Source organism: Pleurodeles waltl, chromosome 5 (genome assembly GCF_031143425.1).
Source record: "Pleurodeles waltl isolate 20211129_DDA chromosome 5, aPleWal1.hap1.20221129, whole genome shotgun sequence".
Lineage (NCBI taxonomy): Eukaryota > Metazoa > Chordata > Amphibia > Caudata > Salamandridae > Pleurodeles > Pleurodeles waltl.
This window is the reverse complement of record NC_090444.1, coordinates 701,035,090-701,061,959: the sequence shown is the minus strand read 5'-3', so window position 1 is coordinate 701,061,959 and position 26,870 is coordinate 701,035,090. Positions and strand designations below refer to the sequence as shown.

The 26,870-nt window shown below is 44.7% G+C and overlaps 1 protein-coding gene across 2 annotated transcripts in view; it reads left to right on the top strand.

The window, feature by feature from the left end:
* TFB1M (transcription factor B1, mitochondrial) overlaps window positions 1-25,913 on the top strand; it is a 391,094-nt gene extending 365,181 nt beyond the window's left edge. For both annotated transcript variants that reach the window (XM_069234645.1, XM_069234647.1), the window contains one exon: window positions 25,376-25,913. In XM_069234645.1, the coding sequence (XP_069090746.1) occupies window positions 25,376-25,631 (256 nt within the window). In that variant the 3' untranslated portion in view covers window positions 25,632-25,913. The remainder of the gene's footprint in view (window positions 1-25,375) is intronic.
* Window positions 25,914-26,870: the final 957 nt, after the last annotated feature.

Below are 26,870 nucleotides of genomic sequence, written 5' to 3'. Positions count from 1 at the left end.
GATTCTAGTCAGTTCTTGGTTTGTTTGGTTGTAGGGTGATTACATGCTGTCTGGAATTGTCTGATTGGTCAGGGATGCACTGCTGGAGCTTGCAGTCTCATTGCACTTGTTTTGAAGAACTCTTGTAAATGGAGCAGGACAGGACTTCAGCAGTACGTTTAAGGTTTTTTCTCTCAGGTTCCTTTCCCTCACTATTTGCAAGAGTGAAAGTATTTGAGAAGTGTTTGGAAAGGAGCAGGTAACTGATTGACAGGGTTGCTTATGTCTTCTGATCTCGTCTGCTATGTTGTTTGCATCATGTCTTGTCTGCCAAATTATGAGACAGAGGTCTTGGGTGTCCCAAGCCCAAATTTATTATACACTTGCACAGGCACAGTGATAGTGAGCGCAAACAACATAATCAATCATATTATCGTCAAATATATTTTGTGCTGTAAAGTTGATGTAAGCACAGCACAAAATGGCTTTCCATCGCGGAGTCCCAAACCCACTACAGTCTATGCAGCAGTGGAGTGACAGGTCGAAGACAGTGCAAATACCTGTAGGTATCAGAATACTATAGCCAGAATAACGCCTGGCAGAAATATTGTGTCACAAATATTGTTTACTAAAATGTAGACCATTGCAGTTAATACTAGAAAGGCTACAATCAATGGGGAAATGTTTTTGTAAACAATACTTAAGACACAATCTTCATGTCAGTTGATATTTTTCTAGCTATTTTGACTTAAACATATGTAATTGTGCCTTATCTTTGGAAAGTTGTCTTCATGTTGAAATGTATCCTCGAAGATGTACTTCAAGTACAAATCTCACATAGGGTAGCACAGGGTCATCTTCGCACTGTAGCTCACTGCATTGTGTCACACAAAGTGTATTTTTTAGCAGGGTTGATGACTTCATTGGCACGCCACACTTACTAAAAGAGTGCTGCAGGTTTTTTCCCTTCATCTTCATGTTGGCTGTGTCCTCACTATGCTGTTCATTGATTGATGTAGGACCTTGTTTCAAATTTCTCTTTGTAAGGGATAAATTTGCCTAATGGTTGTCTAAGTTTGTCTGCATGATTATATAATACTTCATATGGATAAGGGAACATAGAGACCATTGACATCACTGAGCTATGCATACAAATGTTTCTATCTATCTTTATTATTCTAGAAATGCCTCTTCGTGTCTCCAGAACAATATGCAGCAAGGAAGCTTGTTCCATTTAAATTGTTGCTTATAATTCTCACTCTAAATGTTCCTGATGTATGTTCACTGATAAAGTGATAAGCGGTATCAAAAATTTTAGATCCTGTGTCATGGCTGTTTCCCTACTTCAATGAACTGAACATGAGATGCTTCCAATCCAAGATATCACGTTTCCTTTGTCCACAAGTCTACATGTAGGTCCATCCTGATTGATCTAAAATGGGTTTTCACTGATCAGTTGTGATAAGAGTTAGGAATGATTGAATGAATGTTAGAAGAAGAACCCTTAATGAGAAGAACATTTTCATAATGTCTGCGAAGGACCCTACAGAGGGCAGAGACCATTTCCGTAGGATTATTCCCATGATAGCTAGATCTGCATTGAGCGAGCTATTAATTGGATGTTGAGTTATACACTGTTCTGGATCCTTCAAGGGCCAAATCTAATTCAGATATTTAACACTCTTGCTCTACTCCACCTCCATAATAAACATTTTTTTTTACCTTGCTTTGAATTATGTCTAAAAGGATTACGGTCCTACCTATGCAACTTTTAATTCCGAAATTCATTAAGGTTTTGTGCAGTTGGATTACAGAACTGAAAGTCAGAATCCCCTTTGTCAACATGGGAGAAGCATTCTTTCAGATTGTTCCCCAGTTACCATGACCATAACTCTCGAAGCCACTAGGTGTAACCAATGTCCTCAAAATGAAATGAGGTACTATTAGATGCCATTAGGGATCTGGTGCTCTGGTGTGAATTACCAAGGACAAACATAAGCTACTTCACAAAAAATTATACAGACAATGAGTCACTGGCAGTGGTTTGGTATACCATTAAAGGATTAACATCTAGTTAGCGCAATCATTGCAGAAGGCAGGGTTTCAGGACGCTTCTTCTTGATGAATTATGAGAACTGCTCAAGACACGCTGTATCATATATAGTGTTCATCAGGGTTGGAACTAGAGGACTGCGTTGCAATTGGTATATTGTGAAGGAGCTTACACGGCTGGCACGATGTTCATGTGCAAAATCTGGTCTAAACAGCACAGAAGACAAACAAAGGCAAGTAAGAACCAACAATGATGGGCTCACAAAAGAGAGTCTTATATGTTGTTGTTATATAGAGAATACTATTTGTTGCAGTTTGCATGCAGACCCATATTTTTAAATGTGCAATATCAATATCAAGACATCATAATGTTCGGTGTACTTGATGTTGGCACTGTACAGGCATTTTGGACGTCTGATAACAGAAAAGGAAGGGAGGCAGGCAGTTCTACACCTGTCAAGAGTTGAGTAGTTTTTCTATGGTTTATCTTCACAAGAACCTTACTAATTTTTGATTTGCTTTTTGTCTGACTTCTTGAACGTATCTGTAGGAAAATGGCACTGTTGGCATGGTTACCCCCAACTTTTGGCCTTTTGTTGATGCTAGTTATGATTGAAAGTGTGCTGGGACCATGTTAACCAGGCCCCAGCACCAGTGTTCTTTCCCTAAAACTGGTCCTGTCTCCACAATTGTCACAGCCTTGCAACACATATAAGTCCCTTGTAAATGGCACCCCTGGCACCAAGGGCCCTTTGGCCATGGAAGTTCTCTAAGGGCTGCAGCAAGTATTATGCCACCATAGGGACCCCTCACTCAGCACATGCATTGCCTTACAGCGTGTGTGTGCTGGTGGGGAGAAAAAGACTAAGTCGACATGGCACTCCCCTTAGGGTGCCATGCCCACAACCCACTGCCTGTGGCATAGGAAGGTCACCCCTCTAGCAGGCCTTACAGCCCTAAGGCAGGGTGCCCTATACCACAGGTGAGGGCATACTGTGCCCCTACAGTGTCTAAGCCAATTCTTAGACATTGTCAGTGCAGGATAACCATAAAGAGTATATGGTCTGGGAGTTTGTCAAACACCAACTCCACAGTTCCATAATGGCTACACTGAATACTGGGAAGTTTGGTATCAAACGTCCCATCACAATAAATCCACACTGATGCCAGTGTGAGATTTATTGAGAAATGCACTCAGAGGGCATCTTAGAGATGCACCCTGCATGCCAGCCCAACTGCTAGTGCTAATCTGACTGGTCTCTGCCAGCCTGCCACTTCCAGACTAGTTTTTGGCCACATGGGTTGAGTGCCTTTGTGCACTTTGGGGCCAGGAACAAATCCTGTCCTGGGTGGAGGTGCTTCACACCTCCCCCTGCAGGGACTGTAACACCTGGTGGTGAGCCTCAAAGGCTCAAGCCTGGTATTACAACACCCCAGGGCACTCCATCTAGTGGAGATGCCCACCCCCCCAGACACAGCTTCCACTTTTGGTGGCAAGTCTGGAGGAGATAATGAGAAAAACAAGGAGGAGTCACCCTCCAGCCAGGACAGCCCTTGAGGTGTCCGGAGGTGACACCTTCCTTAGGCAATCCTCCATATTGCTTTGGAGGATTTCCTCCAATAGGATTAGGAATCTGCCCCCCTCCCCAAAGTGAGGAAACACAAGGAGAGTGTAGCCACCCTCAGGGACAGTAGCCATTGGCTACTGCCCTCTAGCCCTAAACACACCCCTACATTTAGTATTTAGGGGCGACCCTGAACTGAGGGAAACACATTTCCTGATGACCTAACAAGAAGAAGGACTTCTGACCTGAAAGCCCTGCGGAGAATAAGGAGACGACAACTGACTCGACCCCAGTCCTACCGGCCTCTCTCCAGACTCAAAGAACCTGGAACAGCGACGCATCCAGCAGAACTAGCAACCTCTGCTGACTCAGAGGACTGCCCTGCAACCCAAAGGACCAAGAAACTCCCGTGGACAGAGGCTCTGTCTGAACATTCAAGAAGAAACCATCTTTAAAGGGACTCTTACCTCACTCCTGAAGTGTGAGTCCCCAACACTCTGCACCCGACGCCCCAGGCTCATGTCCAGAGGAACCAATACTGCAGCATGAACCCCCAGGCGACTCCCATGACATGGACACCCCGAGACGACCTCCCTGCACTCCCACGGCAATGCCTGCAGAGAGAATCCAGAGGCTCCCCCTGACCGCGACTGCCCGGTAACAAAGAACCTGACATCTGGAAGAAGCACTGTACCCGCAGCCCCCAGGCCCGAGAGGAACCAACTACTGGTGCAGGAGTGACCAGCAGGCGGCCCTCATCTTTGCCCAGTCAGTGGCTGGCCCGAGAAGCCCCCCTGTGCCCTGCCTGCATCGTCAGAGTGACCCCCGGGTCCCTCCATTGATTTCAACTCAAAACCTGAGACCTACTTTGCACACGGCCCCTGTGCCGCTGAGGGTGTATTTTGTGTGCCTGTTTGTGACCCCCCTCCAGTGCTCTACACATCCCCCCCCCCCCGGTCTGCTCCCCGAGGACGCAGGTACTTACCTGCTAGCAGACTGGAACTGGAGCACCCCTAGTCTCCATAGGCGCCTATGTCATTTGGGCCCCTCATTGACCTCTGCACCTGACTGGCCCTGTGTTGCAGGTGCTGGGTGTTTGGGGTTGACTTGAACCCCAGCGGTGGGCTGCCTAGAGACTGAACTTGTAAGTGCTTTACTTACCTGCTAAACTAACTTACCTCCCCCAGGAACTGTTCAAATTTGTTTTTGTGTCCACTTTTAAAATAGCTTATTTGCTATTTTTGACAAAACTGTGTACATTACTGTTTTACTTCAAAGTTCCATATTTACCTATGCACGGACCTTACAATTTATGTACTTACTTGAATTCTGAATCTTGTGGTTCTAAAATAAATTAAGAAAAGAATATTTTTCAATATAAAAACCTATTGGCCTGGAGTTAAGTCTTTGAGTGTGTGTTCTCATTTATTGTCTGTGTGTATACAACAAATGCTTAACACTACCCTCTGATAAGCCTACTGCTCGACCACACTACAACAAATAGAGCATTAGTATTATCCAATTTTGCCACTATCAACCTCTAGGGGGAACCCTTGGACTCGGTGCACACTATCTCTCACTTTGAGATAGTATATACAGAGCCAACTTTCTACACTGGTGGATCAGCGTTGGGGTCTAAGACTTTGCATTTGCTGGACTACTCAGCCAATATCTGATCACATGACAAAATTCTAAAAATTGTCATTAGAAACTGATTTTTTAATTTTTGACTATTTTTCTAAATTTGTAAAAGTCCTGCTAGCGCCTTGTGTAAGTCCCTGTTAGCAATTCTTTTTAAGTTTGAAAGTTTGCAAAAGTTAGGATTTAAGTACTAGGAGTAGTTTTTAGTTTCTTAAAAAGTAATCCCAACTTTTAGAGTCATTATGAGTCACACATATGAGATGGTGGTGGAACTCAACCTCACCTCTTACCTGCATCTAGGGATGTCAGAGCTAAGGTCTCTCTGTAAGATAAAAAATATAAAAACTTAGTCCAACCCTACTGAGGCCAAGTTCCAGGAGCTCTTAGCAGAGTTTACAAGGGACCACCCCTCTGAGATGGATGATCTTCCCTCAGATGAGGAAATTAGTGAACAGGAGGATGAACTCACCCCTCCTGCCCTAATTAGGGAGGAGAGGTCTCCTAGAACCCTGCCCCCACAAATCACAGTCAGAGAGCCTGGTTCTTCCACAAGGGAGTCCAGTGCCTTTGTAAGCATTGAGAGCAGCCTCCATGAAGAAGACATCCTTCTAGCAAGGATGGCCAAGAGATTAGCTTTGGAGAAGCAGCTCCTAGCTATAGAAAGGGAAAGAAAAGAAATGGGGTTAACACCCATAAATGGTGGCAGCAATTTAAATAGGGTCAGAGAGAATACTGACATCCTAAAAATCCCCAAAGGGATTGTAACTTAATATGAAGAAGGTGATGACATCACCAAATGATTCACAACTTTTGAGAGGGCTTGTTCAACCGAAAAGTAAGCAGTTCTCACTGGGGAGCTCTCCCTTGGGAAATATTCACTGGAAAGTGTAGGGATAGACTCCTCACACTCTCTGGTAAGGATGCAGAATCCTATGACCTCATGAAGGCTTCCTGGTTGAGGGCTTTGGATTCTCAACGGAGGAGTACAGAATTAGGTTCAGGGTTGATTTTGTTGACTTCTCAGTCAAAACACTAGATGGTTGGATAACTGCAGTGGAGTAAGTGATAATGATGGGCTGTATAATTTATTTATGAAAGAATATCTGTTAAGTAATTGCTTCAATGACAACCTGCATCAACATCTGGTAGACCTAGGTCCAATTTCTCCCCAAGAATTGGGAAAGAAGGCAGACCACTGGGTCAAGACAAGGTTGACCAAGACTTCCACAGGGGGTGACCAAAAGAACGGGGTCACAAAGCCTTCCCAAGGGAAAGGTGGTGAGATATCCAAGGACAAAAACAAAGAGTCTTCACGAGGGCCTCAAAAACCTGCTCAGGCGGGTGGTCCCCGAGCCACTTCACAGTCCACACATGGTTATAAGGGTAAAAACCTTGATCCCAAGAAGGCCTGGTGTCACAACTGTAGACAGCATGGACACCAAACAAGGTGAGGGCATAGCTGCATGAGCATTATGCCCTACAGCAGTGGTTCCCAACCTGTAGTCCGGGCCCCCTGGGGGTCCACGAAGCCTCCTCAGGGGGTCCGTGACTGCTGAGAAAATTAAATAATATTAACAGATTGGGTGCCCAACTTTCAGAAATGACTCAGTGGGGGGATCCCGGGATTCCAATAATGATTCAGTGGGGATCCCCGGTTTGCAGTATTGATAAAGTGGGGGTCCCCAGAAGTCAAAAGGTTGGGAACCACTGCCCTACAGTGTCTAATCCAATTCTTAGACATTGTCAGTGCAGGGTAGCCATAAAGAGTATATGGTCTAGGAGTTTGTCAAATACAAACTCCACAGTTCCATAATGGCTACACTGAATACTAGGAAGTTTGGTATCAAACTTCTCAGCACAATAAATCTACACTGATGCCAGTGTGAGTTTATTGAGAAATACCAGCCCAACTGCTAGTTCTAAGCTGACCGGTCTCTGCCAGCCTGCCACTTCCAGACTAGTTTCTGGCCACATGGGGAGAGTGCCTTTGTGCACTCTGTGGCCAGGAACAAAGCCTGTCCTGGGTGGAGGTGCTTCACACCTCCTCCAGCAGGAACTGTAACACCTGGCGGTGAGCCTTAAACCTCCAGTCTCCATCTAGTGGAGATGCCCCCCCCCCGAAACAGCACCCACTTTTGGCTGCAAGTCTGGAGGAGATAATGAGAAAAACAAGGAGAAGTCACCCTCCAGCCAGCACAGCCCCTAAGGTGTCCTGAGCTGAGGTGACCCCTTCCTTAGAAAATCCTCCATCTTGCTTTGGAGGATTTCCCCCACACCACAAGGAGGAGGCACAAGGAGGGTGTAGCCACCCTCAGGGACAGTAGCCATTGGCTACTGCCCTCCAGGCCTAAACACACCTCTAAATTTAGTATTTAGGGATGACCCTGCACCGAGGAAACCAGATTGCCTGACGACCTAACAAGGACTGTTGACCTGAAAGACCTTCAGAAAAGACTGAGACAACTGACTAGGCCCCAGTCCTACCGGCCTGTCTCCAGACTCAAAGAACCTGCAACAGCGATGCATCCAGCGGGACCAGCGAACTCTGCTGACTCAGAGGACTGCCCTGCAACCCAAAGGACCAAGAAACTCCTGTGGAGAGCGGCTCTGTCAGAACATCTAAGAAGAAACTATCTTTAAATGGACTCCCACCTCACTCCTGAAGCATGGGTCCCCAAAACTCTGCACCTGACACCCCCGGCTCGTGTCCAGAGGAACCAACACTGCAGTGAAGACCCCCAGGCGACTCCCACGACGTGGACACCCTGAGACGACCACCCTGCACCCGCACAGCAACGCCTGCAAAGAGAATCCAGAGAGAATCCTGTGACTGCCCGGTAACAAAGAACCCGACACCTGGAAGAAGCACTGCACACTCAGCCCCCATGCCCCAGAGGAACCAACTACCAGTGCAGGAGTGACCAGCAGGCAGCCCTCATCTTTGCCCAATCGGTGGCTGGCCCCAGAAGCCCCCCTCTGCATTGCCAGAGTGACCCCGGGTCCCTCCATTGATTTCAATGCAAAACCGACACCGACATTGCCCCGGCAGGCCCTGTGCTGCTGAGGGTGTATTTTGTGTGCCTGTTTGTAACCCCCAGTGGTCTACAAAACCCCTGTGGTCTGCTCCCTGAGGACGCAGGTACTTACCTGCTAGCAGACTGGAACCTGAGTATCCCTAGTCTCCAAAGGCACCTATGTTATTTGAGTCCCTCTTTGACCTCTGCACCTCACCGGCCCTGTGTTGCTGGTGCTGGGTGTTTGGGGTTGACTTGAACCCCCAACAGTGTGCTGCCTATGCCCGGGACTGAACTTGTAAGTGCCTTACTTACCTGCTAAACTAACTTGTACTTACCTCCCCCAGGAACTGTTCAATCTTGTTTTTGTGTCCACTTTTAAAATAGCTTATTGCCCTTTTTCACAAAACTTTGTACATTACTGTTTTACTTCAAAGTTCTATATTTACCTATGCCAAGTACCTTACAATTTATGTACTTACTTGAATTCTGAATGCTGTGGTTCTAAAATAAATTAAGAAAATAATATTTTCCTACATAAAAGCCTATTGGCCAGGAGTTAAGTCTTTGAGTGTGTGTTCTCATTTATTGGGCGTGTGTGTACAACAAATGCCTAACAGTACCCTCTGGTAAGCCTACTGCTCGATCACACTACTACAAAAAGCATTAGTATTATCTAATTTTGCCACTATCAACCTCTAAGGGGAACCCTTGGACTCTGTGCACACTATCTCTCACTTTGAGATAGTATATACAGAGCCACCTTCCTACAGTATCCCTGTAAATTGTCACTGTGGTTATGAAAGCCCCATTCTGATCTTGTTTCACAGCTTGATAGACACCGTTGCTTCTGGGAGATATATTTCTTCACTACCTTTTTAGCCTACAAGGTCAAGTTGTACCTGGCTTCATTAGTTAATTCTTGTGAAAAGTTATTACAGGGGTCATGGCTGCAGGAGCATAGAAGTGAATTGCATTAAATAATCTCAGTCAATGAGGATTACTGTGGTTGCACACAAATTCCATTGTTGAAGCTCTAGTAGCCATTTCTAGGACCACAAAGTCTAAAGAATTTTCTAGTGCAACACTGGTTTCTTTGCATTCTCGAGGCAGAGGTGAGTCTCCCTGATGGTTACTCAAAACATGTAGTTATGGTTATTCTGAGCATCGCCCTCATTGTGGGCGCTCACAACACCTTTGTAGTAAGTCTCCTAGTCCAAGGAGGATAAGAAGGCACAGTTGTATGTCATACCATTCTAACACCATCTGCTCTACAAATGTGGTTGTCCTTTCATCAGTGTCATTGGGATCTGCTTCACTGAGAGCTTCACCCACAGACAGCTTCATTGCTTTTCACAAACTATCTGGTATAGTTGAAAGGAAGATTAGTATCTAAACTGTAGCACTGGCAGTGCAAACATTGGTGATATTTGGAACTCTCCAGGTAAAGTCACAGCCTTGCCCTATTGTTAGAAATGATGATTCTGGTTGGCTAGGGTAGGCACCTCAGCCAGGCAGGGTCCACCACTTTAGTCAGGGCAAGGGAGTTACACACCCAAGATAACCCCTGCTTGCCTTCTTGGTGGCTTGGCATGAGCAGTCAGGTTTATCCCAGAGGTAATGTGTAAAGCGCCAGCACAACACACACAACACATGACACAATAAATATACCACATAGAAGGGACTACATACAAGTTACATAAAAATAAACTGTATTGCACATAAATCATTAGACCAAACACGACATATATCAGTAATACCCTGCTACCCAAGCAGTTGTCAGAACATCACATAGGTTACTAGTACTCGGCGAAAACAAGCAGTAGTCACGCAGCTCTTCTAACAGTGGGGAGACCTCTTGTGGTCCCCTGCATAGAGCCAATGACCCAGCAAAACCCCTGGCAGTCGCCCACGTTCACACAGAATGACTACTGACATCAGCGGCTTCCCAACCAGCCACCTCAAGTGGGAAGCGTGACTGGAGGCCTCCAGGGCTTCCCGGAACGCTGCTTTCCTTTACAGGGGGGTGGCCAAGACCTGAGGGGGCCACGATACCTTCTCGCTGGAGCCGCCTCCTCAGCTCATGCTCCTTTGTTATCATGTGCTGTGGCAGTGAATCCACACAAGATTAACCATAGAAGCACAAGAAACAGCTGGGAGGCCTCTCTGGGGTCTCTATGCAAAGGGGTAGCCCCTGAGCGGCTGTGCGCTTCCTCTTGGCAGCACTCCTACTCATTTGTTCTCACCCCAGGGCAAACCTGTCCCAGGCACATTGGCGGACTCTCCCCTCAAGCATATTTCGCCGAATGAGCCAGTTCACATGGCCACTACGGCTCGGGCTACAACGGTGATCCTTCAACATGGAGTTGGTGTCTGCTGGTGCCTCGAGGGCACTGAAGGGAGCTCGCTCGTCCATGCTGACTCATGGCTTCTCCCACGTCAAACGGGGAGAGCACACACCGCACGACACGGGCACTTCCTTGCATTCAAGTAGGTGCTGACTGAAGGAAACCGCTTCTCACGCGCTACTGATAATAAGGCAAGGGGTGCTCTGGACCGGCAATACAGCGCTCTGTGTGCTGAAATGCAGGAACTAAGCATTAAAATGGCAGGAAAGTGGAAGACTTTGGGGGACGGGGGATGGGGTGATGGAGGTAGGCACCCCACTCTGGAAAACAACTTGGAATCACAGGAACGAGGAAGCCCCTAAGCGTCCTTGGAACAGTGGCAGTCCTTCTTGTGGCCCAGAAGGCCGCAGATCAGCACAACAACAGGCTAGTCCAATGGGGGTTCCTTGCAGCATGACAGCCGCCTCCAGTAGCATATGGTTTCAGTGTCCATGCAGTGTCTCTCAATGTGGGGGCAACCCCTTGTACTTATACTAATTTTGCCTAATTTACACAAAGGAGAGGATAGGGGTTCCACCCAGCACCAGTTCGTTCCAAGAATGCCCCCTTTCTGCTCCAGCACTGGTTCCAGACATCAGTGGGGGTAAACGACCCCTTTGTGTGAGGCCAGGGCACAGCCTATACAGATGCAGGTGTGTACCACTTCTACCACTCCCAGCCCAGGAAGACCATTCTGTATGCAGATGCACTCTGTGTACAGGCTGTCTGAGAAAAAGCCCAGCTGTCACTCTGCCCCAGACTTGGATTGGAGTCAAGCTACAAAAAAAACAGTCGTGAGCACAGAGAAATGCTCACTTTCTAAAAGTGCCATTTCTATAATTGTAATAAAAAATCCACCTACACCAGGAAGCAGCATGTCTCACTACCATCTCAACCATGCCAAACATGCCTACACCACCCCTCTTAGATCAGACAATACCACTTAGACATAGGTTAGGGAATTTCCAGTGCAATCCTATGAGAGGAGCAGGGCTGACAGTAGTGAGAACCTAAATAGTCTGTCACTACCAGAGCATGTAGTACATAAAGACAAATGTCCTACCTTTTACATACACAGCACCCTGTCCATAGGGCTAGCTAGGGCCTCCTTTAGGGGTGACTTATATATAGTAAAATGGGAGTTCCAGGCCTGGCAAGTAAATTGAGATGCCAGGTCCCTGTGGTAGTTACAGCGCACCTAGGTCTCGTGGTGGCTGAGACAGGTTTCAAAGGCTACTTCTGTTGATGGCACAAGCTGCAGGCCCAAGAGTAGCATTTAATTTACAGGCCCTGGGTATAAGGGATACCACTGTACAAGAGACCTACAGGTAAATTAAGTGTGCCAATCAGGTATAAGCCAATCGGACCAAGTTTAGAAGGGAGAGCACATGCTCTTGAGCATTGATTAGCAGTTGTAAAGTATTCATAGTCCCAAAGTCCACAAAAAAGGTCAGAAAAATAGGAGGAGGAAGGCAAAAGGTCCAACACCTATGGCTCCTCTAGCTTGTGATCTATGATGCAAATGTTAGTTAATTTGTTCTCAGTTCAGCCAGTAGGAAGATGATTGAAGCAGAAGGTGTGTTCCGTGGACTCTGATCCAAAGTTCCTGTGGCGGCCTATTTGGTGGTTGCGTCTGCAGACAAAAAATAGCAGATTTGGCTGCACTTTATTCAGTTCTCTAGAAAAAAATAGAGTAGTGTATAGGATGCTTTTTTAGATGGAAGGTGTTTCAGACAACTTCTGGTATTGACTGCGCTGCGATTTTTACACCCCTATCAGTCTGTATAATTAGTCCTTGAGGAAATCGGTGAACCATTTTGTGGAGCAGCTGCCAAGAGACATATGCATCACTCCAGTGAAGGATACGGTCAGCCATGCAATATCCATCAGGCAGTCTTCATGGATGAAAATATCATCTCTGACTCCTCATGCACAATAGAAGATGGTAGAGCTACCGTTTAATTGATCTTCATTGTTATAGGGCAAATAGGTGGACCGAGAAAGAAAAACTGAGAATGTTGTCACTTCATCAAATGTTTCCTCTTCATCAGCAAGGTTTTGGATGTGTGTGTGTGATGGATCTGCACAGTGCTTATTTTCATGTATTGATCTGCAACAAAGGTTGGAATGCTTTCACACTTTAAAGTGTGCATAAGCAGTCCCTTTACAAGGTTCTGACTTTTGGACTAAGATAGACTTCCCGGGCAGAAAAGGTATCTTCATTTACCCCTGTCTGGATTGTTGATATTCAAGGCACAATCATTTGCAAGACTCATGTGCGTTCTACAGTTGACATTAAACCTTCTCCGAGAACTGAGTCTTAACATCAACCGCAAGAAATACCATTTAAAGCAGTTAATTTGACCCAATATCTAGAAGCAGATCTAGACACAAAGCTAGAAAGAGTGTAGTTTTTGTAGGAGAGGTTTCTATCTTTACATAATAAAATATTTCAATGTGATTTATTGCATTATCCTTCAGTCAGACAAGTGTCCTTCCTCCTGGGCTCTAAGGCCTCTTGTATTTTGCTTTTAGGAGAAGCAGGACTACATAGGAAACCAGGTTAGGAATACCTCAAAGATCAGTGGTGCCAGATATCAGAATATTGGAACCACAAGCTATAGATGTCTTCCAGAGCCTTGCAGTACCTCAAGTGGTGGTGTTGGAGAAAGAACTTGAGGTTTCGTCCTCATACTCCTTCACACATTATGGAGACTGATGCATTCAAGGAGGGTTAGGCCACTTATGTGGGAACTCTTGTAACTCAAGGTGTGTGATCTCAAAAGGAGCAATCCTATTATATAAACATGTTTTAGTTGAGAGTGAGACATCTGGTGTTAAGTCGTTCTTGCTACTGATTAAGGCACATTCCCTTTTTATCACAGTATGGGGATACATCCACAGTGCACTGTTTGAAAAAGCCTGGTAGGACCAAATCCAGAGTTCTTTCTCATGAAGCTCATATTTTCTTGCATTGGATGCTGAATGTTGTATTTATCTCATGAAAATGCATCTTCTAGATACACAGAACATGAAAGCACATGAATTAAGTCACAATTTGTTAAAACAGCATGAATGGGTCTTGATGTGTTAGGAGGCATCTTCTTAGACTGATGAATGTTGTGTATTGATCAGTTTACAACAGAAGAAAGCTCAGCATGCCTGGATTATGACTTCCAAGATTATGGGGGCCCAGGTCTCTGGAAATTGCCCTTTGAATTAATAGATTTCTGTATGTTTTTCGACCAGTTCCTCTCCTCCTTGAAGTGATTCTGAAATTATGACACAGGAACTCCAAGATGATTTTGATTACTCCAGATTGCCCATGTCAGTGGTGACACCCAGACCTCCTCGTGTTTTCTCAGCTTCTTCAGAACAGACTTCCAATGAAATCAGAGCTACTCTTCAGGAGGTCAGGTGGCATTCTCCACCCCAGCCTTCATTCACTCTATTTGACACTGGTCTCATATGGTCTTCCAATATGGACATTTGAAACTATTTGAAGATTGAATGGAATTCTTCAGAGAGGTAAAAACACCATTCCATGAGGTCTTCATATGCATTCAAGTGGAAGAGATTCTGCTTATGGGACATCAGCAAGAATGTTGACCTAAGAACATGCCAGAAGGAAACGATATTATTGTACCTTTTTTCCTAGCTAAATCTAGGTTATAGTTTTCCTCGGTCAGAGTGCATTTAGCTGTTAGCATTGTTTTCTACAGAACTCATTCTCCGATGTCTTTCTGCACCATTACGGTGACTAAGGATTTCTTAGAGAGTTTGAGAAAAGTATTTCCCCAGGATGCTATCAGCTCCTTAAGAATTAAATATTGTTCTCTCACAGTTAATTGGGCCTCCCTTTGAAACAGTGCACAAGGTTGAGTTGCAGTACCTTTCTTGGGAAGTTGCTTTCTTAGTTGGAATTACTTCTGCAAGAAATATGAGCCAGCTTCAAGTTCTTTGCAATTAAGAGCCCTATGCAGTTTTCCATTTTTTTCCCTTAACGTTGGTTCAGATTTCCATATCCATCAAACTGTTTCTTTATCAGCCTTCTTCCCGAATCCCTTAACCCCAGCAGAGGTCATTACACACTAATAATGTTAAGAGAGCTTTCCATTAATATTTAGAGAGATCTAAAGATGGTCTTAAAGCTAAACAACGTTTTATAAGTTATGAGGCTGTCAGGCGAGGTGTGACTTCTCAACAGACTATTATGAGATGGTTTGTCTTTTGTAAAGTTACATTTTACGAGAAAATTCATAGACTTTTATCTGGTAAGCCAGCTGCCCATTCTGTAAAGAAAAAAGGCAGACATTGATGCTCTGATGAAGAACGTCTGCATGCCTTCCTTTGCTGCTGCTTGGAGTTCAGCCAGTATATTTGCTAAGTATTATCATGGGGACTTGGGCCCCGGGGCAGATACTCTAGTACTTGTATGCTTAGTTTTTAACCCTGTGGCCCTGATCACATTTAGGGTTGGGTTAGTTTGCTACCTGATCCTACCTTTTCTTTTCCATGGATATTCTCTCCAAATTCATTAAAGCCACACTAAGCTCCCTCGCGATTCGGGACCACAGTTTTGAACGTGGGCTTCTTGTTACGACCCTTTCTGGGTTTCCAAAACGAACTGCAGAACTGTTTCCCTACTGTGCATGATTCGATAGTGCAGTCTTTTGGAATTTTGAAAATGGTAGGATCATAATTTCACTGCTCTGCTTAGTTAAATATGGGGGCATCATTTCCTGATTTTTTATCTTTAATCTGTAGGGTTATGCAGTACTGATTTCAGTGAAGTGTGGCCTGTGCATTTTATTTTAGCTAATAGGATATTGATGGAAAACATATTTTGTTAACATGTTTTGGGATTATGCACCTGTGAATAGAGGAGGTATTCTATATTTTGTGAATTCAGAGACAATACCTAGAGGGGAGATCATAGGTGACTTTTCCACTTTCCCTGTACACCAAAGAGGTCCTATACATACTTGAGAAATCTCACCTCAATCCATCTCTCATTACTGTGGAACATTCCACCCTAGAAGTAACACTGAGATAGTGACTTTCCCTGTATTCGATAATCAGTAAAGAATTACTGACAATGGAGATTGTTTCTTCCTAATATTTCTTGACCGTGACCACCAGGTCCTCCTGGCATCCCTATCCTACCACATGGACTTCACATACTCTGTCCCTTTTTAGTTCACATCTTTCCCTCCTGCATACACCAGTGTGCAAAATGTCTTCCCAGCTGCCCTAGTTCCAGCCTCCATATATTCACTCTCATGTTTATTCAGCTTGCACCTGTAACCGGAGGTGGCTGGTGACTTTTCAAAGTGGTAGGGTGTAAAAGTTGGGGTCAAGCTGAACCTAGAAGTGAGCCTGAAACTGGGGCGGTTCGGGAGCGGTCTCCCTCTGAGGAATTTTTTAAAGCAAGAGCATTTAATTTTAAAATTAATTATGTTAAAGAACGTGAAGAGAAAAATCTCACTGCTACTACAGGGTACACATGGCAACTGACTTGCCTCTTAGTTCACAAATGGCATTGTTGTAAAGGGGAGGTGAATATTTATAGCAAGATCATGTTTAAAAATTGCCACTTTAATTAAATTCCACTAGAAGCAGTGGTGCGCTTCATTCTGATGTAGTAAGGTGAAGTGCTCCCGCATGGTAAAAAAAATACACTTTTATCATTTCGTAGAGGCTACATACGTGTTGCACGATTTACGCTGTATTGTAATTGGATGTATATAGCGTGCAGACAAATCAATGAGAGCTTAGAAAAGTTGTTAAAAAACACATAAGTGGGGGTCGTCGGTGTTAAGTGGGCATATTTGTTTTAAAGCTACGGCGCTTCATGTGAAGTATTTTTCTCAAACATTGAGAAACTTAAGACAAAACATTGCACATTAGATTGCTATGAAAGTCGGGATAAGGCGATTATTTTTCACAAATATTTAGTGGAATTTGCATATTTCACAGCCTGTGCCGGATCGCAGCTGCAGGTTCACAAAGCAGACGCACACTAAACAGGCAGTGCCTGTTCTCATAACTATAAAAAGCCAGCCGTTTTCAAAGTCCTTGATTATTTATATAAAGAGAGGATGTGTTAATATTCACGTGTTCCTAGGATTAGTCCTTCGTAGCAATCTTACCCATGGTTGAAACAAGTACAGACCAAGGAGCAGATGAAAGGCTCGAGCATTAAAGAACCACGTCACGGTGACCCAAATATACCACTAAAAAATATATATGGCCGTCCGCTGCACTCCATTACTCTGGCATTGCCAACATAAGATGTGGGTCCGCTCATCAATAACGTGCGTTAGTGACGCCAGAGTAATGGAGGGGTGCATGCTATGCCGAGTGCGTCTTCAGTGGTTTCCTCTGCCTTAATTGTTTACTTCCTGTCCTAGCTCAAGAGACGGAGGAGCAGGTCGGGGCACTTCTAATGTGGCCTGTACACGATAACACTGCCCACCGTTGCCAACCCGCCGAGAACTAGCAGAGACGTTTTCCATTGAGAGATCTTTGGGACTTGAAGGGCACTTTGCTGGCAGACATTTTAGTTATCCATAAAGGTGCATGTACAAGACGTGTCAGCGTTTTAGTATTTCAAATGTATCAAGTACTGAGCGTTATAATAGCCGAGAGATTGACAGTGGGTCAAGGAGTGTCAGTCCTAACCTCGTAGTTCGGAAATAAGTTCTTCGTTCCAGATTCCTAGTGGCAGGATCAGTAACCGGAAGTATATCTACGAGACACCTGACCGTAAGTTATTAAGAAACTGATGTGACGTATGACCACCTCAATGAAAACAGAATTCTGACGGGGTTTTACTGTCAGCGAAAAATGTATGGGTTTGTCTTATCTGTAGCCTTTGTCATGTAAAAGTCTTCAAGCTGTAGAGATTTCATATTCCTTGGCTACTCAGTATAGTAGCCTAGCAAGGATGCCATGAGCCCTGGTGCATGCATGGAAAATTGCTCCTTCAGTTAATGGTGGGGTAGTAAAATCAAACAATTATCTGTATTCAGTGTGCTCCGGTGCCACTGCAACTGCTGCACCAATAGTACCTACGCCCCTTCTTCAGTATTGCCATTACTGCCGAATGGAGTAAAAACATGGGGTACTGAACGAGAGAGTCTCAAGACTCGACAGGTTATATACACATTAGGTCCAGTGACAGATAACAGGAAGAGAGGGGGGGATGGAGAGGGGGTGAAGCAGTAGAGAGATTGGGAGGAAGAAGGAGAGCAGAGAGAGAGAGATGTAAAAAATAGGAACTGGGGGACAGAGAAAGAAAAGTGAGATAGAAGAGAGAAATAAGAGGTGTAGTGTGCGTGGGGGAGAATGGGAAAAGGAAAAACTACAGGGAAAAGAAATCAGGAAATTATAAATGAGAGAGCATGGCAAGAGACTAAGAGCCATATGTACCAACGCATTTTCCCATAGACACAGAATGGGTAAAACCCTTTGATACATCTGGCCCCAAGAGTGCCCCAGAGAGGAGAGAAGGACAGAGAGAGAGAAATCCAATTTGTCTACTTGGCTTTCTAGTGGCTTTTCGTTTGGGAGTGTCAGAGATGCCCTTGTAAGCGTACTTTGCAGCAGTCCGTAAGGAGTCCTTGCTTATGTTTTTCAGTCCCTGCACCACAGGGTTACATATACAAGGACATTGGCACACGGTGTATCAAAGCTTCAGTCCATTTAAGAAATGAAGGTCTTCCTCCTACAATATTCTGTGAGGCCATCTATCACAGATACTATACAATGAAATGGTTTAAAACAATATGACAGAAAAAAAGCAAATAGTTTATAGTGCGATCACAGTAATGTGACAATAGTGTAATGAAAAGCTACATACAAGAAAACAGCCTATTTAGGTCTTGCTGCGTCAGCAGATTCTCTCTCGCTTGCCAGAGATAATTTGTTCTTAAGGGGCTTGGAGCCTGCCCATTGCTTACCATTTGTGGGCTTCATTGTCACTTTTATTTGCTGCATTCCAGATTGGCAGGGCAAACTGGCTTTACTTTCTCTTCTTTCAGCTGGTGCATGGACCAAGTACTGATTGTTTGGGGTCATTTATGGTCTTTCCACTGCTGGTGTTCTTATTGAGATACTATTTCTTTATTTACAAACCTCGTCTCCTTCCACACCCTGTCCGTGTTGCCTCTTTCCCTTCCATCCTCTCCCATCCATGTGGCTTCCTCACCACCACCCACCTCGTTTAAGTGGCTTCTTCACCTCCCTCGTTCTTGTGGTTTCTTTACCTTCCAGCTCTATCCGTGTTGCTTCTTCCCCTCCCACCCCCCTTTCGTGTTGCTTCTTCCCCTTCCAGCCCCCTCCACATTGCTTCTTCCCCCTCTATCCCCACCTTCTTCTCCTCCCACCCCCCTTTCCTTGTTGCTTCTTCCTCCTCACCTCTGTCTGTGTTCCCCTCCTTGTTCCTGTTGGTTATTCTCCCCAACCCCCACCCCCCCCCCCCAACTGCAGTAAAGAGAGAAAATCACTGGTCCTTTTTAAAAAAAAACAATTAAAGTCCCATTGACTGTTGGCCACCTCTATCTGACTGGCAATGCCAATAGCTTGCCTATAGGCATGACCCATTAGCTAAGTCTGTGCTTGTCTAAAGTATTGTTTCACCACACAAAACATTTGGGGCTGGTGATAGCAGATGTTTCTTGTTTTGCAACCCGATGTGACTGCGGGAATGAAAGGTTGATTTAGCCAACAGGAATTGAAAGCTGTTGCGACATCATGGCTAACTATTAGTCCATGCAATAGGTAAATTAGTCCAGAGATCTAAAAGAGATTGGCTGAACACTGCATGCACTCACTCAAATAATTGAAGTTTTTAACTTCTTCTGCTATCGACGAGTCCAAAACACGCCTGGAATGCCACTCACGCAGGGCCTGGAAGCAAGCACTATGGGCTAGAGAAGATGCAACAAAACAACTGCTTTTTTCAACCTCATGAACAATGCCATCAATAGCACTGTTCATGAGAAAAATATTGTGTCACCCGCAACAAACAGAAATATAACCAATCACTCTTTGGCTTCAAAACAAATCTGCACATCAATTGCAGTTGTTCTGTAATACTCCCACTGCTGCGCTGGCTTTTGAGCACAGGTCCTTAGGGATTGGCCAGCCTGAACTATATTGACCTCGACCAGTCTTGTCATTGCTCACATGGTATTTTTAGCAGCAAACATAGCATGCATAACAGCAGTACAAAAATTGATGGTGATGGTGGAGGGAGTGAACACAGCACTCCAAAGGAGACTGTGGGAGTTGTGCAGTGTTCCCTGTAACTCTTTACAGCATAGGTTCAAGAAGCCTTAAGCACGCCTTTCAGGCTGGTCACAGTGAGAGACATGTCCAACCTGACATGCACATGACTTAATACTTGCTGCCTGTCAATAAACAGGATTGGCCACCACTGCCCTGACCAGACACGAGCAACATAACCCTGTGCCACAGCAGTAGTAAACCACTATGAATTAATTAAAAAAATATCAGTGGCATTTTTAATTAATGAATGTGAGAGCTCGCAATGAGGGGCAACACCCTAGCTCCTCAAAGAAGATGCTGCCACTTCCAGTAGCCCACAGGATTCCTACTGGCCAAGAAGGGCGTTTTCATGCACAGATAGTTTGGCAACAGAGAACTTCACCCATAGAACAAAGATTAAAAAAGGATTTGGACAGTGGTGAAGTGTGGGAATTAATCTTGTTAATGAGAAGGAGATCTTTTTCAGGACCTCGGGATAAAGTGTTTACAACAGAAAGCTTAGTTGTCTGTGTTGACAAAGATAAGCTTATTATAATTGATGCTGCAGCTATAAGAAAGAATGCTTTTCTATAAGCACTAGTCCTTGTTTGAACTCTGAGGGCGCTGGAAATATAATGCCGAGATAATTGAAGTGGTCTTAGAATAATGTCTAAAAGTACATCTCAAACTGTCTACCCAACAAAGGAGAAAATAAAACAACAGGGACTGTATTACAAATGAGGTGCACCGTTGCTGTTTGCGCCACGGCGCACCATCAGATTAGTGCACCAAATGCAAACAGGGACAGTACGCCCTATTGCTGATAATGCACTGCCCACAGGGAAGACGCAAACTCCAGACAGCCCTGGCCGCAGCACATTAGTGAAATACTGAGCGGTTTAAGACCCGCTCTGTCTTTCACTGTTGATGAATCAATCAATCAAAAAATGTATTAAGCGCACTACTCACCCGAGGGGGGCAGATAGGAGGGATGCCGTTTACTGCTCAAAAAGACATGGCTTGAGGTGCTTTCTGAAAGTCAGGCGGTCCTGGGTCTTGCATAGGTTGGTGGGGAGGGAGTTCCAGGTCTTGGAGGTGAGGTAGGACAAGGATCTGCCTCCGGAGGTGGTGCGTTGGATGCGGGGAACTGTGGCAGGGCGAGGTCAGCAGAGCGGAGAAGTCGAGTAGGTGCGTGGAAGTTCACTCGTTTGTTGAGTTGGGCTGGTCCAGTGTTGTGAAGGGATTTGTGAGCGTGGATAAGGACTTTGAAGCTGATCCTTTTGCTGATGGGCAGCCAGTGAAGGGATCTGAGGTGAGCGGGGATGTGTTCATGGTGTGGGAGGTTGAGGATGAGACGTGCGGGTGGGTTCTTGATTCGCTGGAGTTTTTGCTGAAGCTTGACTGTGGTACCAGTGTAGAGGGCGTTTCTGTAGTCTAATCTCCTGCTGATGAGTGCATGGGTGACAGTTTTTCTGGTTTCTATGGGAATCCATTTGAAGGTCTGTTGATTTGCTGGGCAATGGAGAGAGATGAGTCTAAGATGATGTTGAGGTTGCATGCGTGGGTGGAGGGTGTTGGGGGTGGTCCTAGGGCGGTGGGCCACCAGGAGTCCTCCCATACTGTCTTGTTGAGTCCAAAGATGATGATTTCTGTTTTGGTGGAGTTGAGTTTGAGGTGGCTTGCTGTAATCCAGTTGGCGATGTCGAGGAGTCCGGTGTGGAGGTTTGTCTTGGCGGTGGAAGGGTTCCCGGTGAAGGAGATAATGAGCTGGGTGTCAACTGTGTACGAGATGATGGTGATTCCGTGGGGGCAGAGGATGTTGGCGAGCAGGGCCATGTAAATGTTTTTTTGATGCAACTGACTGTGCTTCAAAGGGGGGCAGAGATCCCCCTGCAGATGGTTGCATTGATTGACAGTACCCGCATGCAGGGAAATGTTTGTGGAATCCATGGGCTCCCTTATTCCTCATCTATAGAGCTGCCCTCAAGGGGTGCACTGACTGTGCACCCCCTCTTTGTGGAGCACAATCAGTGTGCCACCTAATGGCCATTTTGCTTCTGCGCCCCTGTCCTGTGCACAGGCTCCGAGGCAAAGTGCTTCTGTCATTTGAATGGGACCGTCCACCATGTGAATGAGTGAGTCTTCTTCGAATAGAGCATGCTCTATCTGTATTACATAAGGGTCTGCTAAGCCCCTGTAGGCCCTTATGTATTAGGGGGTGCAAAAAAACAGGCACGCACATATTTTGCACCCCTTAGATACTGTGTGTAATGCGGTCTCAGTTTGATTTCTTGAATACCCAGGTACTAGGCAAGAATTCCATCCTGTTTTCATAAGGAATAGTCAAATAGCAACTCCATGCCTGTCCATTACTTTAGGGCCTCAAAAACGTGGAAGACTGCAGTGCTGGAACATGCAAGAGTTCCCATTCTGCCAGCAGATTTGGTGATAGAGAGAACTCCGACTTTATTTCCTACATTGGGAACCTTGGCATGAGTTTTTCACTTGAAACTGAGTGTTTCTGAACCTGCTCTAGAACTACGTTCTCCACTTTTTGAGTGGTAATATCGTGTGGAATGCCTCGCTGCTCAAACACTAGATATAACATGCCAAGCCAACTTCACTTGAGAGAGGAAGTTAGGTAATGTTGTGTCAGTTAACCAGTAAGTACTAATGCTCAGCATGTCAACGATCAGATTTTGAGGAACATTTACTCTCTGTTAAATTTTGTAGTAGATGTTGAAAGGTATTGTGCTGATGGCTGCCAACTGTGTATTTTGAGTGCTGACTTTGCGAATGTTCTGAATTGTTTAACTTGCCAAGAGTTGTTTGGCACTGCTGCTTTTTAGTTCCTATTCTTTTCACAGTGTATGTTTATGATCTGCCCCTGCCCTAGTGACTGTCAGTCAAGTTATGACTCAGTTAGAGAGAAGGACTATTCCGGCTTTACTGTACGCTCATTACACCATAATTATGATCTCTACAGCCAGTGGTCTAAAGCAATGGGTGAATGCTTCTCGACATTTATGGGCGAGAGATATAAGTACCAACATTACTAACACTTTTATTGTGCTCTTTGGTTTGAAGTGCACTAAAACCTGAACCTTTCAATTAAAATCCATGTGACTGAAAGAAAAAAAACAGGCATTTTCATATTTGGATATTGTATTTGGTAATAGTAGTAGATGGTCTCATAATTTGCAGTCAAGAAGATTGTAAATTATTCAGTCACTTGATGCAGTCCTCAGTTTTCCTCCCAGGCTCGGCAAGAAGCCATTGGGAGATCTAAAACAGTAAGGGGGTTATTCCAACTTTGGAGGAAGTGGTAATCCGTCCCAAAAGTGACGGATATACCACCAGCCGTATTACGAGTCCATTATATCCTATGGAACTCGTAATACGGCTGGTGGTAAATCCGTCACATTTGGGACAGATTACCACCTCCTCCAAAGTTGGAATAACCCCCTAAATGTCTTTCCTTGGTCTCCTGTGGCGAAGGATTTTGGGGTTTTATTGATCTTATGTTTTTGCAGATGGAAGAAAAAACGACTTTGTAAAAGGCCATTGGATATACTGAGTAGCAGTTCCCACTTTTCTAGCCCAGCACAGTTCGGTGTACCATATTTGGAGGCTTCAACTAAATTAACTCCTTTATTATAACGGTGGTCCATCCGAACTATTCCTTCTACTTTGCTGAATAGGGAAACAAAATATCCATGCTAGGGGCTAGTCGCAGACCAACATAGGGCTAAATTATGTTCATGATGTGTGTTGCAAACTAGGCAGACCTACATTTTTTACAAATCCCGACTGAAAATGATAAGGCATGGGTAAAGAGTGTTCTCCGTCACCATAGATACTCCCTGCGGCAGTCTTAGCATAAGCCAAACCTTTGGTGAAATCTCACTTTTTACTTAAAAAAACAAAAAAACAATTGGCATTACCGAATGTTGGTAGAAAAGAACACTTTATTTTAACATGCTTCTGGATAAGCATTATTCATCATTTTCTATTTTCTATCTTTTACTAAAGGTTGTGTAGCAATAGAACATTTGAATCTTTGCCGTTTTGACAATTGTTCTATGCAGATCTTAAGGCACTTAGGCCCATATTTATACTCTGTTTGCGCCGGATTTGCGTCATTTGTTTTTACGCAAATTCGGCGCAAACTTAACTCCATATTTATACTTTGGCGCTAGACCTGTCTAGCGCCAAAGTTATGAAGTTTGAGTAATTTTTTGTACGTGAAAACCTACCTTGCGCTAATAACATGCAAGATAGGCGTTCCTGGGCAAAAAATGACTCTAAGACATGTGCGCCTTATTTAGCCTCCAACGTCAAAATGACGCACAGGGGAGGCGGGCCTTAAAACATGGCACCCAGCCCGATCTGCGCCGTTTTTTAACACCTGCGTCAGGGCAGGCATTAAGGGACCTGTGGGTTCATTTCCATGGTGGGAGAGCATGGAAGCAGTCCACAGGTGCCCTTCCCTGCACCCAGGGACACCCCCTGCCACTCTCGCCCACCCCTGGAGGACACCCATGGATGGGGGGGACCCATCCATGGAGAGTGCAGGTAAGTATAATTTTTTTTTTAAGTGGCATAGGAGGCCTAACTTGGGTCCTTACATGCCACTGTGTCCAGAAGTCCCCTGGGCATGGCCATTGGTCAGGGGGGCATGACTCCTGTCTTTTGCTAAGACAGGAGTCATTTCCATGGGGGTTGTGCGTCAAAAAATGGCATGAGTCAGGATAGAGCCAATATTTTTGACTCTAACCTGACTTGCACCATTCTTTGGCGCACACCCCCATATTCCCTTCACCTCCGCTGCCCGGTTACCGTCATTTATTTTGACGGTGACCAGGCTGCAGCGCCAGCTAACGTCATTCAATAAATAAGGCGCCCGGCTGGTGCGTTAGCCGGCAGTAAACTTTTTGACGCATATCTGCCCTATCACTGATTTGTGTCAAAAAGTGTAAATATGGGCCTAAGGCCCATGTATATACTTTTTTAGCACCGCATTTGCGTCTTTTTTGACGCAAAAGAGGCGCAAACTTACAAAATACAATTGTATTTTATAAGTTTGCGCCGCTTTTGCGTCACTTTGGGGCGCAAAAATAGTATAAATATGGAGCCTAGCTTTCCCTGTCTGTCTTATACACCTGACAGGAGTAGATTTTTTTGCGTCTTTATTTGAAGAAATGGGTTTTATCAGATGCAAATCAGTTTTTTTTTCATCAGCTTTGATTTGTGGGCTGTTGGTTGTTAAAAATTGTTTTTGTTATTAATTCATTGTCGATACTATAATTTAACCTTTAATCTGTGAATTACTTTTGATTTAATTTTAAGCAAATATCATGCTTTTTTAATTACGTATTTGACTTTTTGCGGTTGCCAGTAACTGAAATAAAGGTTGATGACGAGTGTTGACTTTCTATACCTTTCTCAATGCTTTCCAAATTAGGATGCTGTTTCCAGAAGCTCAACGGTTGAAATTCACGGAGCGAATGTTGATGTTGGCAGATGTGGACCCAACTTTACGACCAAAGCAACTTTCGATGCTACAATTTAAGAATCTGTGCAATGTGTACAGAGAAATGTGTGACGAGGATCCAGACCTTTTCAGGTACAACTTTCGAGAAGAACTGCGGCAGAAGAGGCGAGGGAAAAGCAATCTAGACAGATCCTCAAAACAATCTGACGAGGAAGATTGGACATGAAGACAGAAGAAAACAAAGCCCAACCCCCTGCATTTTAAAATGCTGTGACGTTTATGACCTTCTTCGACATGGTGAGGGTTTTTTGTACAAATATGTGCAACTTTCAGTGTACAAACCCGAGCCATTTTTTTATTTAAAATAAAAGGTCCTGTGGAGAAACTGTTTATTCGGGTGTCAAAGTAGAGGAGGAGGGTCACCTGCAAAGATGAAGAGATACTAAGAGAACAGTGCGATATATTTTGGGTACATATATGAACAATTAAAATCATGGATTAAAACCTTGTTTTGTTTTGGATTTCGCATTTATATTCTAGCTACTATAAAACTGAAACACAAAATTATAGCCCTTCTGCTCTGAACCCCGATGGGACTGAACGAGAAAGCCAGGGAAACATGAGTTAGGCCCTGGTCTCCATTGCTTTTCCATGTTATCTTTCAAATGCGCATGGAGGTTCTACAGTAGTTGAGAGACTTGCCATATGAGTGAATAGATATTGTATTTATACATCACAGCAAATACGCGAGAATTCAGGTGTCCTGGTGCTGAGAGGCAAAAAAACAAGACTGAAGAATCAGAAAAGGTAGTAGACTTAGAGTTAAACAGCCTACCTTTAGGACCTTTTATGAAAGTGAGTTCTGAATTTAGGGATCTCAGGGGCAAATGTATACTCTGTTTGCACCTAATTAACATCATTTTTTGAAACTCTAATTCATTGCAAAACAAACACCCTATTTATACTTTGGCTCTGGACCAGTCTAGCGCCAAATTTATGGAGTTAAAGTCATATTTTTTGGAAGTGGAAATCTACCTTGCCTTAATGAGATGCTGGGAAGGCGTTCCCATACAAAAAAATGACTCTATGGCCTTAACGCCATATTTATACTCCAGTGCAAAAATGGTACACAGGAGGGAAGAGGGGTAAAAAAATGGTGCAAAGCTTGCTTTGCCCCATTTTTTAACGCTTGGGTCAGGGCCGGCATTAGGGGACCTGTGGGCCTATTTCCATGGTGGAACACCATGGAATAAGCCCACATGTGCCCTCCCCAGACCCCAGGGACACCCCCACCCACACCAGAGGGACAGCGGAGGATGGGGGACCCCATCCCAGGTAAGTACAGGTAAGTATTTTATTTTTTAAAGTGCCATTGGGGGCCCTGAAAGGGGCCCCCATACATGGCACAGGGTGCAGTGGCCATGCCCAGGGGACCCTTGTCCTCTGTGCTGGCCATTGGGGTGGT